The sequence below is a fragment of the Tupaia chinensis genome, unplaced genomic scaffold (genome assembly GCF_000334495.1).
Source record: "Tupaia chinensis unplaced genomic scaffold, TupChi_1.0 Scaffold000085_1, whole genome shotgun sequence".
NCBI classification, from domain to species: Eukaryota; Metazoa; Chordata; class Mammalia; order Scandentia; family Tupaiidae; genus Tupaia; species Tupaia belangeri.
Genome location: NW_006159547.1, coordinates 4,343,230 through 4,361,082, shown reverse-complemented (window position 1 = coordinate 4,361,082; position 17,853 = coordinate 4,343,230). Strand labels below are relative to the sequence as shown.

At 34.8% G+C, this 17,853-nt stretch overlaps 1 protein-coding gene across 1 annotated transcript in view; it reads right to left on the bottom strand.

Annotated features, from left to right (window-relative positions):
* The window catches only part of NAV3 (neuron navigator 3), a 688,714-nt gene that overhangs the window by 88,471 nt on the left and 582,390 nt on the right, over positions 1-17,853 (bottom strand). The window contains 4 exon segments of the mRNA XM_014585711.2: positions 754-942; positions 10,145-10,305; positions 11,696-11,737; positions 15,978-16,466. Coding sequence (XP_014441197.1) covers positions 754-942; positions 10,145-10,305; positions 11,696-11,737; positions 15,978-16,466 — 881 coding nt within the window.

Genomic DNA, 17,853 nt, shown 5'->3' with positions numbered 1-17,853 from the left:
AAAAACCCCCAAAAAAAAAAAAAAAAAAAAAAAAGAGATATGTGACTTGCAAAGCAAAAGGTAGGTGTAATAACTCTAAAGTGATATGCTAAAAAACTGACACTAGAGGGAGTTTCTGAGAATAAAAAGTTGGCAAGTGTACGATAATGTTTCTGGTTTGTGTACCTTAATACTTCCTTAAGCAAGGTGTCAAACAAAACATTTGCTTTGATATTTGACACACTGAGGCAATAATCTCTTAAAATTATGTGTATTTCTGTATGAGATCATGGATTTATCTTAAACTATTCTATAGCCGAGTATTAATCTAACAAATCCTGGCATATTCCTAAATGCATAAAGAAACAGATGGTAAATACAGAATAAAATGTCTTCAACCTCTGGTTGGGTTTCCTCAAATGAGAATTACATTTTTTTTTTTATTAAGGTTTTTGCCATGGAGTGTGTGCACTCATCAGGAGAGGGAAATTGAGACATGACACCCCACAGGGGGGATGTCCATGCCTCAATCCCTTCTCCTCTATTCTCCTCCTGGGATTTTGGGCACAAACATACACTTTCAGCATGATTTTCAAGCCACCAGGTCCAGGACCTGAACTGCTGCTGGCCATGGGAGAAGCCAGTGCTGTAGCCACCATGCTACCTGTTGGCCCCTATACGTATTTCCTTTTCAGAAATCCTCGAGATCGTCTTAGAGATGAAAATAAAGTAAAGTAACTTCACTTTTATCCATCCCCTCCCCACCACGCTTACCTTCTTCCATGCTGTCTCTGAATGAGCCTGAATGACTGATGGCACGTGGCCTTTCCTCAAGAGAAGTGGCACTCCCACAGAGCTGGGAATCATCATAGAGATCGAAGGAAGAGTCCTGGGCTGGGATGCTATTTGAGCGCATCATGCTGGGCCCAGGTAGGTTAAACTGAGACAGATTGGTTGGGCTCACTGAAAACGAAGCACATACAGCCTATTATTCTGAGTCTTCAATGACAAAAACGATAGGTTGATAGCAAGTGAGAAAGTGAGTCCAATTCTCATGGACATGGACTTATAGGATATCTCTAGCTCAAGTAGGCCATGAATCTGTCTATCAAATGTTTAATTACAGTAAAACCAGGGAGTCTCTCTTTTCCTCTGGCAGTTTCATGGCAAACATTGTGTCAATTTCTAAAGTAATAGTAAATAAAACCACCAAATCACTTCACCCATTCCAATAGAAATATATTAACACAGTATTTCTCGTTGCCTCTTTATGAAGATAATATTGTCTTTATACAGTATGTAGGCCTCTTTTTGGAGAATAATCATCACTTTTATGGGAAATACATAATTGAAAAAAAAAGCAAAAATGCAAATATAAAAAAAATTTCTCATAAGAGCCTTTAAAGGATTTCGGGCAAAAACTTTCAGTCATTTTGAGTTCTAAATTAATATAATTTATGATTGGGACCCTTATTGTCATCATAGGTTATAAAGAAGAGTAATTAAACTTTTTCTTTACATTAAATATTATGTACTACAAAGAACACATAAAAAGTTAATGGAAAGATGAAATTAAATGATGAGTACATTTGGGTGCAAAATTTTTGAAATTCATGCCTTGTGTCTTCATAATACACATTTCCATGACCTTTTGAAGATCCCTATCATCTTAGTCCAAAATTGTGTTGATAACAGAATATGTGCAACTAAATGATATATGAAGAAAAAGAGCTTTATTCAGCTCACAGTTTGGAGGTCTGAGGTCCAGGGGCCAACTTCTGGAAGGTAAAAAGGTGGCAGAAGACAGGATATTGACTGGAGCAGCTATCATAAATTTCCTTCTGCTTTGGTCTCCTTTCCCCTCTTATAAACACACTAGAATTCAGTCAGGGGCTTGACCTAGTGTCTTTTTCACATACAAAGTTCTCACCCTGGAATGCCATGCAGGAATGAAGTTCTCACTTAACAGTTTCACAATACAATCAAGTACCAACATATAAATTTGGGGGGACATTCCAAATCATAGCAATCTCATATATAGTATTGGTAGCTCATAAGGTTAATCACATAAAACTGCTTTTTACTATATCTACAGCAAGAAAAGTGACATTGTCAAAGGTCACAAACACATTATATTTTCAAAGATGTATCTTAAGCCTATAATTTTAAATGGTTTATTTGCTTATTGTCTATTGCCAAATAGTTAAAATGATGCTCAACTATTTTTGTTTTTTAGAGTGATTTTTTGTTACAGGGTGCATGTGTTCACTGGAGAGACAGAGAGCGATAGAGAGACAGAAAGCAAGAAATCACCCTCCAGGGCAGATGGCCACCCTGCAATCCCTTCTCCTCCATTCTCCTATTGGGATTTTGGGCACATATGCACACATGCCTGGCATGAATTTGAGGCCACCAGGTACAGGACTTGAATCACAGTCAGTCACGTGGGAGTCCAGAGACATAACCATTACACCATTTGCTGGTGCTGATAAGTGATAACTTTTTAAGCCAATTTTCAATCACCAATTTAAAGAAAGATATGATTGAATGTACAACTGCATTAGAAAATATTATTTTGAAATTTGGAATAAAAGTATAGCAGAGAAATTGAGAAATAGATGTCTCATTAATGTTTAAGTTTAAGAAAATCATCTTTGCTACTGGTATATGAGGAAGCAGACAGAAACCTCTTAAGATATGAAGAGAACTGAAGAGTACTTTCAAAATATGGAGGATATATGTCATTGGCTTGGTATGATATCTTTTAATAGCGTACTGGTTTTTTTTTCTTTGACATAGGCACAATACTTATAATACTGGTTCCAAAACAATGTAAAATATGAAGGATATACTGTGAGGTAACTGACAGTGAGCATCTCCTATTGACCAGATATGACATTTCGTACTTTACAGGTATGAACCTGAATTAATACACAGAAAACCCTCTGACGCAGCTAGCTATGGACTGGAGCAAAGGGAAACAAGACCAAGACTCACATCTATGTGTCTATATAAAAAACTTAAAGAAAAAGGAAAACATATGGATTTTTCACAGTGCATAATCCACTGGAAAGAAAGAAGAAAAAGAAGTAAAGAAGGAAGAGTGAGTGGAGAGAAAGGATCTACCTTTCAGTCACAATCCTTCAGGTAGCAATAATCATTAGTCTGGATTCAGTCTGATTATTGATAACAACCCATAGGTCTACTGTAGGACATTCAAGAATTGAATGTTTATGCTTGAGGTACCTGGATTGAGATCAGTTGCTTTATTCTAGGTCAATAGAAATTGATCTTTACCTAAATGAATGAAACATGCAACAGATTTGCTAGGTATCACATGTAGAGGCTAGAGGGACATTCCATTCTTTCTTTAGCTTTGCATAATTCTTACCAAAACAACTGCAGAGCTATCCAAATGAAGGGCCCTTCTATAATTTTAAATACAATACTTAACTTACTCAAGGTAAAGCATTAATAAGGATTATGGCGGATTTTAAAGGGAAGAGTTTTCATTTATAAATACTTTTGATAATTTATTTATTGGAAATATATCTATGCTATCTGAGAATGTTCAATTATGTTACTATCTATGACAGGTCTAATTTTTGAGTATTGCAGTTGAATAGAAAGATAAAAATGGGACCAGCAGTTAGCATAATGGCTATGTCGCTGGACTCCCATGTAGTTGATCACAGTTTGCGTCCCGGATCCAGTGGCTTAAAACTCACACGGGGTGTATGTGTGCCTGTGTGCCCAAGATCCTGAGAGGAGAATGGAGGAGAAAGGATTGCAGCATGGCCATCCCACCTGGGGGGTGATTTCTTGCTTTCTGTCTCTCTGTCTCTCTCTGTCTATCTGGTGAGCGCATGCGCCCTATAGCAAAAACCTCTCAAAAAAAATATAAATAAAAACGACATGGATGCTGATTTCAAGATCAGTCACTAGGTAAGATGACTGAAAGGTAGAAAGGTTAATATGTAAAATAGAGGAAGAAAAGTTACATAATGGAAAACAAATGTAACAGACCAAGAGTTTCTGTGAAGGAATACAGACTGGAAAAGTGCTTTTTGTGCTGGTTTTGCTTTTCCATCTGCTTCAGGCAAATGTTCTAATCTGTACACTTCAGTTTCTTTATAAATACAAAGAAATGGCAAAATAAATGGCCTCTATATGCCAATCAAAGCCAAAAGACACACAAGAATTATTTCCGAATAGGAGAGAAATATATGTGATAATCTATTGGAGGAAAGTGGGCTACTGACGTTGTTGTAATTGCATTTGCATAGCAATACTACTGCCTTAATCAAGATAATATATTTCTGGTGATTTTAAACAGAAACAGAAATGTAGACTGGATTTTCAGGTTTGTGTGTGTGTCTACGTGTGTGTGTTTAATCTACTTCTTCCATGAGCAAGAGAGGTAGAGACCAAGACAGAAAGACAGGCACCCCCAACAGGGTCCTTACGTAGCAATTTATCCCCATTCTCAGCCAGCCTTGATCATGGGCATGCATGTGTATGCCAGCATGCTTATGGAGTCCCTGGAAATGAACCAGGCTCTTTCCTACATGGGTCTAGTCGTCTTACCACTGCTCCAACACCTGGTTCTAGGCTGGGTTTTTAAATACTTGCAAGTCACTCCCTACCTTTGATTCTATAGCTAGACATTAACTAGTGAGCTTATGATATTGTTTAAATAAGAAAAGAGTTGTCATATGGAACTTAATTTTAACTTTTTTTGTGGAATCTGAATACATAACCAGAAAAAATGGGTAACAATTCAGGAAAATTTTACTTGAGCTTCTAAAAGAAAAAGTGATGGTGTGCTATTTCTAGATTAAGTAGTTATTGTAACTGGAGGGTTTAGAGAAGCTGTATGTCATAAAATTTATGTAACAGATGATTCAACTAGATATGGATCTCTTTCAACTGTGAGATATTGGGTCATCAGGAAAGTCATGACACATTTTAGCTTAGAAAAACATAGAAAAATATATTATGACGTTCCTAACTACCTAATACTATCCTTCTATCAGTATAAAAAAAGGGACTCATTCTAAATAGGTTGAGGGATCACCATAGGGAGAGAAGCAGAGGGAATGCAAAGGGCAGGGATGCTTGAGAACAAAAGCACAGAAACTGTCCTCATCCGAGGTCTTTAATAATCACTTTGCAGACAAAAAGTATCCATCTGACATACAGAACTGGGAAATGGCAGCATGAGATTCATGTTTCTGTACAGTTAACTCTCTAGCAAAGTGAAAAATGAATCTGAGCAATTTTTATCACCTGTGACAATCAGTCTCACAGGTTTTAAGATGCCTCACAGAAGGACCAGCTGATGGTGTAGTGATAACATTGCTGGACGCTCACATGGCGGACCGTTCTTTGAGCCCCAGACCTGGAGGGTTGAAACTCATGTTGAGTGAATGTCCCTACTCAAGTGCATGTGCCCTAAGGCAACACGCCTCTGAATTTTTTTTTAACTAATTAAAAAAAAATCAGAAGCCTCACAAGAACTAAAACCAAAAGTAAACACATTTCGTCCGAAGACTTATTTTATTGCATAAATGATATTGATACTCTTTCCTGGATTGGAATGGTTTCCTTTCTAGTTAGCAGGCTGGAAATCACACACAAACCATAGTTTACTTTGGTAGTAGTTCAGAGTATTCTAGTAAAATGACATAATTTTCATGATCTTATATTTTGAAGATAGTTATATGTGATTTTTATAGGAATATTTCTAAAAATTCTTATTAAGACATTTTGTTCAGATAGAAATAAAGAATATAGCTAATGAAACTATGGGTACTGGCACTCTGAAATATTAGCAATAATCATGTACCTTACCAGTCATTTAGAAAAGATAATGATCAAACTGAAAATAGTTGATGTCCAAAAACACATGCTATCCATATTGAAATTAAGGAGTTAAATTTCATATATATGGAGAGATATATATTTAAATTTAATAATAAAGTTTATATTAATAACATTATTGTACTTTAATAGTGCACATTTTCTTGCTTAATAGTTATGTAAGTTATATAATTACAAGTTAATGGGTTATCAGAAAAGTAATGATGTATTTTTTCATGTTTTTCTATGTAAAAATGTATCATGACTTGTCTATCAACCCAATGTAAAAATTCATGTGATCTGAATATAATCAAAACTATAAAAAGTATTTTCTTGTTTTTAAAATTATTTTTTCCCTCTGTAAAATAACACAGTACAGAGATCTCAGAAGGCCTTATTTGAAATTATATATGCTTATAAAACAGGGAAGGCTCATGACATTTTTGACACAGATAAAAAGGTCTTTCTTCATAACTCTCAATAGGTAAAAATCTTGAGAGTTATGTGACTATATTCAGTAAGATTAATTGGAAATCTACTGATATTGTGTAGAGTTGTAAAAGCAAAGGCAATTCCTCCGACAATGAGAAATAGATATAGGAGATATTTTGAAGATCAGTTCACAAGTTTTGCTTATTGAAGATATAAACTATGAGGGGGTGAGTGGAATAGATCTATGTAAAACTGTTGATTATATAGATGTTTCATATTTGAGCAGTTGGAAGAATGGTGATATGTGAAATTATAAAAATGATTTTTTTAAAAAAGTAAATAAAGTAAGACTTTGTTTTATGGTGGCTGTATAGTCCAGCACACTGATGGGATTTCAGTTTTAGAGCTCAAAAATATGTTAAAGATATTTTGATCAACGGGTCTGGGGAGAAATGTGCACATATCGAAATGGTCTCATTGTAAGTCAAACAATATGATTGAAAGTATATACAAAAAATAAATAATAAATAATGTGGGGGGAAAAAAAGGAATTGTGGCATGTCATACACCCTAGGAACTGATTTCTCACATTTTCCACTCCCCTGTCTCTCTCTGGTGAGCTCACTCACCCTGTAGCTAAATAAATAAATAAATAAATATTTTTAAAGAAAAAAAAAATTTCAGTAAGAAAGAGAAATGTTAATTTGAGATGTTAGAATTAAAGTTGTAGATGAAAATATACAATATCAGTTTGGAATTGCTAAGCCTAAAGGAAAAATCTTGGTAAAAACATAAATATGAGGAGCAGATGAAGGATAAATTACACTGTGTAGGGTTTATACCTAATGCCTGAAACAATGATCAATAGAGTCCCTTCCACTCTCAAAAGTGAACCTGCTTGGATGAGCCAGAAGCATGGTAGTTTAGGAGGCTGGATCCCACATGCAGACTAAGTGATAAGAGTCCAGGACCTGGTAGCTCGAAAAATATGTGGATATGTATGCATACAAGCCCAAAATCCTGAAAAGAGAATGGAGGAGAAGGGATTGTGGTGTGGCCATCCCTCTTGGGGGTTGATTTTCCCTTCCTTCTCTCTCTGTGGTGATCTTCTGTGCCCTATAGCAGAAACTAAAAAAGTAACCTTGTTTGTACAATAAATTATGTAGTCAAGATGAGACAACCTATGAGAAAGAATCATAGTTGGAAAATTATGAAAAGAATTAAGAGGGTGATGTCAGTATAATAAAGGCTGAAAGTACATTGATAAGGAAAACAAGTAGTGCTGTTTGATGTTGCTGAGAGATTTCTGGAAAGTGCAAATAACTTAGAGGTAAGGTAAGCTTGACTCTTCCAAATGTTGGTTGGTTTCTATATAACAACATATAAGGGATGTATTTGATCAATGTTTTAATTCAAATCATTAATATTAAAGGACCACAGAGATGGTTTATCAGTAAAATTAAAATTTGCTTTAATTTATTAACTGTGCTTCAACTCTTTGAAAACTGTATAATAAAATGAATTCTAACATGTGATATATATCGATCTTTTAAAAACACATTTGTGGTCATGGATCTGTTGGTATCATGTGTCTTATCAATTCAAACTTTAGAATAACCTTATCTCTGGACAAATATTTGACATTAGTGATAACTGAGAGCTTGATCATTATATCACAGTTCTGTACCAGTCTTTCAAAAATCTAAGCTATGAATGTCTTTTATGTAAAATGTGTGGTTACTGTCTTATAAATCATACCCAATTAAATGCAGATAAAACTCAGGCATACCAGATAAGTGCTACTTTATAATACTGACAGTATAGGATATGCATTCTAATAAAAATGACTGGCAATCTTTCAAGTCTTACTCCTTAGTCTTATGAATCATCCTATCAGTAGTTCTTCACAAGGTATCATGTATCCATTTGACAGATGAGAAAATTGAGGTTAAATGACTTTATCAAAGTCAGACATACAAAGTGATGAGCTTCTTGTTTCTTTCAAAGAATAGTGGAATAGATGGATATTATCAGACTACTGACAGTGTGAAAAAATGGAGTAAGGTGTCAACTAATTAATTAATATCAATGCTGTGATGTGAACGTGTTCCCCAGACAGCATCTTTTGGAAAGTGAATCCCCACTGGAACAGTACTGGGATATGGGGTCTAATGGAAGGTGTTTAGGTCACGAGGGCTCCATCCTCATGAATGGATTAATCCCAATTAAAAACCTCGAGACAGCAGAATCTGATTTCTCATCCTTTTTCTTGCATATTCTTTTCCCTTCTGCCTTCTATCATGGGATCATACAGCAACAAGGCCTTGGTCATGAAAAGGCCTCTTAATCTTGGATTTCTCAGTTTCCAAAACCAGGAGTCAAATAAATTTCTTTTTTAAGTTTCTTTTAAATTTCTGTTGTTTATAACTAACCCAGTTTGATACTCAGTTATAGCAACACAAAATGGACTAAAATAGTTAATTAATGATAAAATTGATGGAAGACATGAGGCTCATGGAAAATTTATAGCATTTTAGATGATTTTGGTTTGGTTCAAATGTTATATAAATTCTGTTTTATATTCCTATGACCCTACAGAAACATTTTCAATTTGGGTTTTTAAAGTGTTGGGCTTTTGGCTGTGTTTTATAGCTACGACTCAAATTAAATAAAAGCTATATCCTTTGGCATTATGGAGCAAAGAAGTCTCATTACTGTGTAGTTTAAGCAATAAAAACTTGATGTTTGATATGAATTCATTTGCTCATATGGAGTCATAATCATGATAATTGCTTTTTATTGCCAAAAGCCCTACTTGATATAGTAGGAAGAATTACAATAGAGGAAAAACATAGCCTTGAGAACTGACTTGGCTAAAAGTTGAAGTCCAAATTATTAAAGAATTTAGACCTTTGGTGAGTGCATTATTAGAAGTACTATTTTTCTCCAGTGATAAAACAATAACAAGAATATTTCATGTGTGACTTTATAAAAAAAGAAATTTAACATTTTGAGGTACATTAAATTGTAACCGACATGTTTAGATGTTGTTCATTACTTTGTCACTTCCCTGTGTCCTGTAAGACATTTATATAAATTACTTTATAGTTCATACTTTTTTATGTTTACTAAAACATATTTACAGTTATACTTTAGTAAACATAAAACAGTTTTATTTTTAATGATGTTAATCACAAAATAAATGATGGGTAAGATAATATTTCATTTTTTATTATATTTCTCTAAAATGCTCATGAAGTATTATCTTAATAGAACTTCTTAAAGGAGTTTTAACATCAATGTGAAAAGAAGTTATCTTGGACTTATGATTTAGCCTATTTTATTCTTCTTTAGCTATTTCTATTTACTATTTTTCTACAGAAATGTTAATTTTGTTATAAAGATGTTTAAACATCTTAAATAAAAAAATTAAAGGGTGCTTTTATGAGGATTTTGGGATATTGGGTTGTAGGAAAAGTCATGCTGTATTCATGTATGTAAAACTGTGTCATGACTTTTGTGCAACCCAATAGAATGGAAAGGACCTTGGGCTTGAAGTCAATTCTTCTTGGACTGATGACTATCTCTGCAGTGGGATGTTTTCATTCCAAATGACCTCTTTGAACTTCTGGATCCTAGCCTGTTTTATCAAACAGCAACAGTATTACCTATGTTGAACATTTGATATGATTCATATGTGGCATACTATTTGGAAATTATTCTGTGAACACTGAACTATCACACAAATACATGGTACTGTTAAGCTGTCTTTATGTCCCTTTACATGAACATTTTTTTATAAAGTAATACCAGGGCTCCCGTGAGGATGGGCAGTGAACCAAAACAGAAGCAATGTTTTAGAATATTTTACCCAAGTTGGAAAAGTGATATTTTCCTGTTGCAGAAGATGACATGGCAGAAGGGGAGACCAGAGGTGACTGGTTGCCAGTATCCTGCAGCCCTCCAGTGGAATGAGAACGCAACCACTCTTTGCCCTCTTCTTGGCTGGCCTGCCGAGATGATGGGGTATATCTGCAAAACAGCACAGCTAAGACACTTCAGCACATCTAGGGCGAGGCAACACAAGGACAGGAAAACAATTGAGAGGAGCTTACTATTCAGACTGAACAACCATCTCAAACAGATTGAATCTAATTATAATTGCTCAGTTCTTCCAGATGATTTGACACCATCTGTTTAAATCTCATGGGAAAAAAATAAAGGAATTTGAGAAGAAAATTAGGCTTCTGTGAGATATGACGTTAAAAATGATAAAGCAATGAATAGACAGCCAATTTAATTGAAAAGGACTCAAAAGCACAGTGCTTGAGGGAGGTGAAGAAGGTTAAAACAAAGACTAAAAATGGTGGAGAGTGTTAGGTCAGAGGCCAAAGGAAAGTGAAGTGATGATCACAGAAAGGCATAGGAAGTGGGACACAAACTGACAGCTATTTTTTTAAAACAAAAACAAAAAAGTTTTTTTGGGTAAACTATCACTTGACATTATATCTGGATTAAAAATAAAAATGAGGAAGAAATGTGCCCATTTTATTACAAAATGAGTTCCTAGAATAAAATATTGAAATGGAATAATTGCCAGGATAATGGGGAAAGACCTAGCTTGGCCAGTAATCACAGCTCCATCAGAGTGAGTGAAATCTTAGAACCTAAGAACAGTGAATTTATCATGTTTATACCGTGTTAAACCTCTATCCTCCCCTCAGATAAAAGCACACAGTAGAGGATGTGCAGTCAAGGAACCACTAGATTTTCCACTTTATGTTTTATTATAGGCTGAATAATTATATTGAGATTATTAAATGCCATGAGGTTAATTCTGATTTAAATTGACCTGATAGCTATCAGCACCCCTGAAACTAGAGCTGTTTTGAGACTTTATTGAAAGAATTCTATAAAAGACATACCTTAATTACAGTGTTTGTCCTACAATGATGAAACTACGATTTTAAATTTCAATTAGGGCACCCTTCAACCTTTCAACATTAACTGGCCACATCTGTAGATAATATGGGTTTTAAGGATTTGCAAGCATATGCTTTTTTGATGAAAAGTTAGGGAAGTTAAGTTTAATTTGTACAAGTGGGTTTTGCCTGCTATCAAAAGTTGCTGCCTCAAAAAAGCAATGTATGGGACAAGTTCACTGAGACATCTTATTATTTTACAACAGAAGCTTTCATGTTGAAATTAATGAAATTTGACTCACAACCTTGGTCTCCACTAGTATTTCGACCTAGTAACTATCTCACCAGCTCTTCAGGCCTGAGAATATCAAGATTAAAAGTGACTCTCCTCAAAGTCAGGTGCTACATAGTCAACAAACAGAAAAAAAGGAAGAGGGACAGCACACAGAGTTCACGGAACAACAGAGAAAGGTAGCAATTGTGCTGAGAGAAATAGATACCTTAATCCCTTTTTGGGTAGTGTATTTCTGTCAAGCTGCATGCTGTTAAAACAAAGAAAATCCCTAAGGACATAATGTAAACAAAACTTCCAAATTATACATCCAACAAAAATGGGTTGTAGAATTACACAAAATAATTTTGGAGTAACACATATATGATGCCTAACTAATTGGGAAAGGCCAACTCAGAGGGACAAGATGTCTATTTGTTGTAACACCTGTTGAGTTTCTTTTTAACTTAGTACCATTCAATGCTTATATAATGATGGGACTATTAGATTAAATCATATATTAGCACAATTCCCTTCTATACACAATTTACCTAATGTCAGGGTAGTTTTTCTCTCTATGCGACCGACTAGACTCATGCTAGGATTTCACATGCAAGCGAATCATAGAGGTGAAATTGAGATCAACCTGCTCTAAGTTGACATTGCAGTTCAATGGACAGAGAAATGTAACACACCACAGAATTATTGTCTTTTGTCTTCAAATTATTTTTAATAAAAATAATGGCAGATTTATTCCCCATTTACAGGTAAGAGAAGAAAAATAACAAGTGATGAATATTTGCTTAATGCAATGTTTCTGGCATCAATTCTTTAAATATTTTAATGAAATTAAGTTACACTATTTTAGAAATCATAATTTATGCATTTAAGAGGTTATACTTTTTTATCATCTCTATTTTAAAGAATTCTCAATTGGTCATAGGAAGGGATGAAAAGATGGGTCTGGAGAAAATGAGAAATGGCGTCTCTAAAAATAGAGGAACAGGGTGCCACTAACTATGCCAGACAAGTCTAGAGATTTCTGTTATAATCTCTGCCATGCAAAAAAGGCAGAGTGAAACTAATTTGAAATTGTAGAATTGCAGCTCTTTTCTTTAGAACCTCAAGTGGTAAAATTAAATACACAGGATATGCATAATGGGGGTGATGTAGCATGAATGTAAACACATTGACTTAAAATCTCATCGCTTGAAATTAAAGCTAAAATGTTTTCTTCTATGCATACTCCATTATTTAGCTTTGCAATAGAAAGTACCCAAAAACTTTACACAACTTTATCAGGAATGTTCACATATGGTAACTACTATGTCATATAGAGGCCAGTTCCTGATATATCTTGACTATAGAAGTTTTCTTAGCAGGGTAGATAAAAGAATCATACTGAACAAATACAAACTACACCGTGCTGAAACATTTATGCGGTCATAAGCCCTTTGAAAGATGAACTCTTTCATGTGTGCAAATTTGTTTAATGTTTCAGAGAAATTAAAGATAGGCATTCTTTTGCCAATGTTATTTAGTTATATTAAGAAATTATATATTTACATGACACAGAGTAATTTAATGGGAAAAATCAGAAAAAAAATACATTTTAAATTGCCAATATCATTTAAAGTTTTCCTAGCAATATCTGACTTTGGGTAACAATGATTTTTATAATGTACACACTTTCTGCAAACCCTCAAGGGTTAAAAACTCATATGTCAGCAGGGGCAAGGTAGGTATTTTAGTTATCTCCAGAGGATAGTAGACACTAACACTCAAGGGTAGAAAGAGTTGCTGGGTAGAAATGTAAATAAATAAATAAATAAATAAATAAATAATAAAAAGGTAGGATTTCCAGATTGAACACTTAAAAAAAATCAGAAAGGTGCAAAGTTAGTTACAGCTTTACATTTTTTTTTAAAAATTTGGGTAGTTCATACAAAGATAAATAAATACATGAGGACTAGTTATGCCTTAAGAGCCACTAATGGTCTAGAACAGCCACAGAAACTATGAGAACATATTTAATTTTATTTTTTATTATTTTATTTATTTTAAAAGATAAAGAATTTAAACAAAAATTATAATCTGTATAAAAGCTATTGATTTGTGCCAATCCCATAACTTAGTAGTTAAGGGACTTGGATCCTATGTGGCCAAATGCAGTTCCATTACTGGAGCCTGTGGCTTAAGGAACACGCTGGGTATGTGTGCAGGTGTGTCCCAAATCCCAACAGGATACAGAGTGACCACACTTTACAGAGGGTGTTTTCTCCGTCTCTCTCTCTGTCTTTCTCTGGCAAGTGTGCATGTCCTCTGCCAATTAAAAAATATCAATAGCATTAGGATGTGATTTCTAAAATTACAAGTAAAAAGGTAAGTCATGTACTTACATATGTCTCTATTAGATATCTCTATCATCATGAATTAATTTGTCTTAAATATTTACACTTTAACATACTTTCTTTCCCACGTGAATCTCTGGTTTTCTTAACAGATCCAATGTTCCACTGATTAATTAAAATTAAGACTGGATCACCTACCTATCAGATCACATTTTCTCTTCAATAGATTTTAAGCTTTCCAAAGTGTACTTTAAGGGACTAAACTGTAATTGCTTGCAGTCTTGTTTCCAACGATAAAAAAGAATAATGTCTTATATAAAAATTATTTTAACCTAGTAATTTACTAGAAGTAATATTTATAGTATATACTATACCTATGATGACATTTACTTTCCACAACTTAATATTTATCAATATAGTTTACTAAGAATCAAAGGTAAAGCATATTCATTAATTCAAAGTTAATTTAAAGTTTATTTTAGATAAAATATTTATTTAGCTATTTTAATACTATTGGGTTGCCTGGAAAGTCATGATGCATTTTTGCTTAGAAAAATATGTCATGAGCTTCCCAACAACCCAATAGAACATTCCCGTTTGTAAAACTGTCCTGTGTCAAAGACTGAACAATTAACCTGTTTATAAAAAACAAGTAGCTACGTATTTACTAGTATGTTTAGAGAACATTTATACTGATTTCTGCTAAATATACAGTAAAATCTAAAAGTTCATTTCAGATATTACTACTATAAGACTAATCAAGATTATCTAGTTTTGATTTGAGGGTTACTTAGTTACAAATAGTTATTTGACTAGCTTTTTGAGTCTTTAATGTTTGAATGTTGAAGAAACAGACTGATGGCTAAGTAGTCAACTTGTTTTAATCATCTTTAAAATAAAAAAAACAGTATTTTATAGTGCAGTTCTGATTAATAGATGATACCTATTAGCAGTAGATTTGATTTGATTTGATTATCAACTTGCTATTTGAATCCTCACATATTAGTACACGATCTAGGATACACTCATTAAACTAATAGGTTAATATGTTTTCAATCTGATTCTATTTATTTGTTAGAAATTTTCTAAATGACACGTGAGGATTTCTATTTACCTTAAAAGTGCTGAAGCTATAGTAGAATCTAAGATGCTATAGAAAGCACAGGGGTAAGTGTCAGTATCAAAATATCAGAAAAATGATTTTTTTAGGGGGAGAATCTAGAGCCATTCTGCTCAGCAGTGATGCTTTCTCGTCAGGATGTAAGGTAAGAAATGCCTCATTATCACTGTGGTAGTTAAGGCACTGGACTCCCACATGGTCAACTCTAGTTCACATCCCAGACCCAGCAGCTTGAAAATCACACTGGGCACGTGTGTGTGCATACCGAAAATCCTATGAGAAGAACAGAAGAGAAGGGGTTGTGGACTGTGGCATGGGCCTCCCCTCCTGGGGGATGCTTTTCTCACTTTCTTTCTCACAGCCTCACTCCAGTGAGTGCACACACCCTATCGCAAAATATTTAAAAAAAAATTTAAAAAAGGAAATGCCTCATTTTCTTCTCCTCTTGACATAAAAAATGTGTATGTATGTGTGTACATATATATAAATTCAATGTAAAATCAATGAAGAACACTTTGTAGTATGATTCCTTTTCAAGAGGCCTATTATTATAATGTCTCTAAGAATTCAGAATTAACAAATTTTTAAAAAGTCAATTAGGATTCTTCTGAGGAACTCATTTGCTATTTTTTTCATATAAGTGCAAATAGAGCATATTTAACATACTGCTCAGAACATAATTCTAAAAGCCACTTCAATTTGGTCTTTAAAAAATGGTTAAATTATCATAAGGAGCTTAAGACAAATAATTCAAATATCTTGAGAAGACATCGTTCATGTGCTCTGAATTTTCTTTAAACTGCCTACTGGGTGTGCATGTATGCATTCACATTAAGGATCTTAATGATCTAACCTCCCTATCTCTGTTGGTTTTATTTCTCTGCACGTATGGGGATGGAGCACATAAAAGGCCCTCTCTTGCTAGTCGATGGTCCTTTGCACAGTGGCCCTCTGAAATCAAGGGAATATGTTGGGATCTGGGGTTCAGCACGGTGCAGGGAGGAGGGTTGAGGACTCTCAGCGCCTCCGGTAAAGCTCACCTTTCTGAGAGAGTAGATCTCACACTACCCGTTCTCATGAGCAGGCTCTGGACCTCGTGAGTGCCTGTGGTCAGTCCAGACAGGGAGCCATGGTGGCTGAGGGGGAGGTCAATGGACTCAGAGCTCGTATGGAGGCTAGTCAGGGACTGGTAACTTGGAGTGTCCTTGCTGCCAGCAGAGGAACTGCTCAGATTGGCAGCCCACACGAGACCACCTGAGGTGAAAGAGTGAACCGATGCTGGGCTGGAAGCCAAAGAGTGGCTTAAGCTTATAACATCTGTAGTTAGGTCAGAGGGTTTATTGAAGAGAGGGCTGCTGCTGCCACTGAGCCCACCAGCACTGCCCAGGCTGCCCGTACCAGACGACGGTGATTCCAGACTGCCTTGCCGCGCTAATGTGGTACTAGGGCTGGGCATTACTGAGGAGGATTTCACACCCTCAGTATTAGGTGCAGAGGCAGATTTGCCACCTGCCTTGGCACCAAACAACCTAAAAGGAAAAACAAATAACAACTTCAGTTGTTCCAAGACACTAATATCCACATTTCGTTTTGGGGGTTACAGGACACACAGCCAAGTGTACATTGGTGTCCTGAACCACCAAGCACTCCCCATCTTCATATGAATGAACTTTATAGCTTGCACTTCTGACTCAAGTGCAGAAAAGTTCTCATATCATATGAATGAAGTTCACCTCAAACTCTTATATGCAAAGTCAGTACTGGGCTGCTACCCAGGGTTGGGGAGAAGCAAGCAAAACAAAAGTACGTCAAACATGAAAATCTCTGCTTTTCCAATTTAAGTGATGAGGATCTTTCACTCAAATTAAATATTTTGATTGTACTTGCTATTACCTATTTACGAACCATTATAATGAAACAACTTCTACGCATTCGATACATAGCGCTTATAAGAATTTTTCTCTTTCCTTTCAATAGTCTATTCAAAATCTAAAAGGAATGCTTAAGGAAAGGTTTACAAAGTTATATTGAGTATCTGGTGGCGTGAGCAACCGTCAGGAAGTAGTTGATTGGACACAATATTGGAAATTGTTGGCAACATGTCAATTTGTCCGTGTTTTCCCCAGGAAAGGCCAAAGGATTTGATATCAGTTGCCAGTGCTATTCAAATACATATTTGTCATAGTGATTTGAAATATAGCTCAAGTTCAGTTAGATGTTGGAGTTTAGTTCAGAAAACATTTTAGTTTTGTAAATGAAGTGGATGATATCATCGAATTTATGTAAATATGGAAATAAAGTGATATGAAGTAATGATAGAATGATTGCTAAGTAGGTTGCAATGAAATCTGTATTTCCTACAGTGAAATATCTTATGACGAATATGAGAAATTGTTTCATAGGTAATGGGCCACAGGAGGGCACTATTGCCTTTTATTTAAGCAACAAAGTATTTACTGTCACTGCAAGCCATAATTTATTTTTTCCAATGAGAATCATTTCAAAAAGCCAGTTCTTCAGGATTAATTCTACTAAGCAATAAAAGTTGTAGGCTTTTCAAACAATTATATCTGAGATTGCTTGAATGTAAATGTAAATGTTTTAAGACCCTTTATTTCCAAGAAATCTAAGTTCTTAGTTATCAGCAGAATAAAAGTAAAAATATTAAAAACATTTATTATAAAATGAACTATAAATCACACTCTAGTATTTCACAGATGAGAAAATAGACTAAAGAGGTTTAGCTATTTGTCCTGAGTCTTTCACAGAATTTACCTGGCTGCCACTTAAAAACACTCTGGTATTTAAAAACAGTGAGCTCTCAGAGTAGAGCTTCATGTATTTAACACCAAAGACAATCCCAGTATAGAAACCCAAGTGCGCTGCTCACCATTGTCATGTCAAAGAAAACTGATG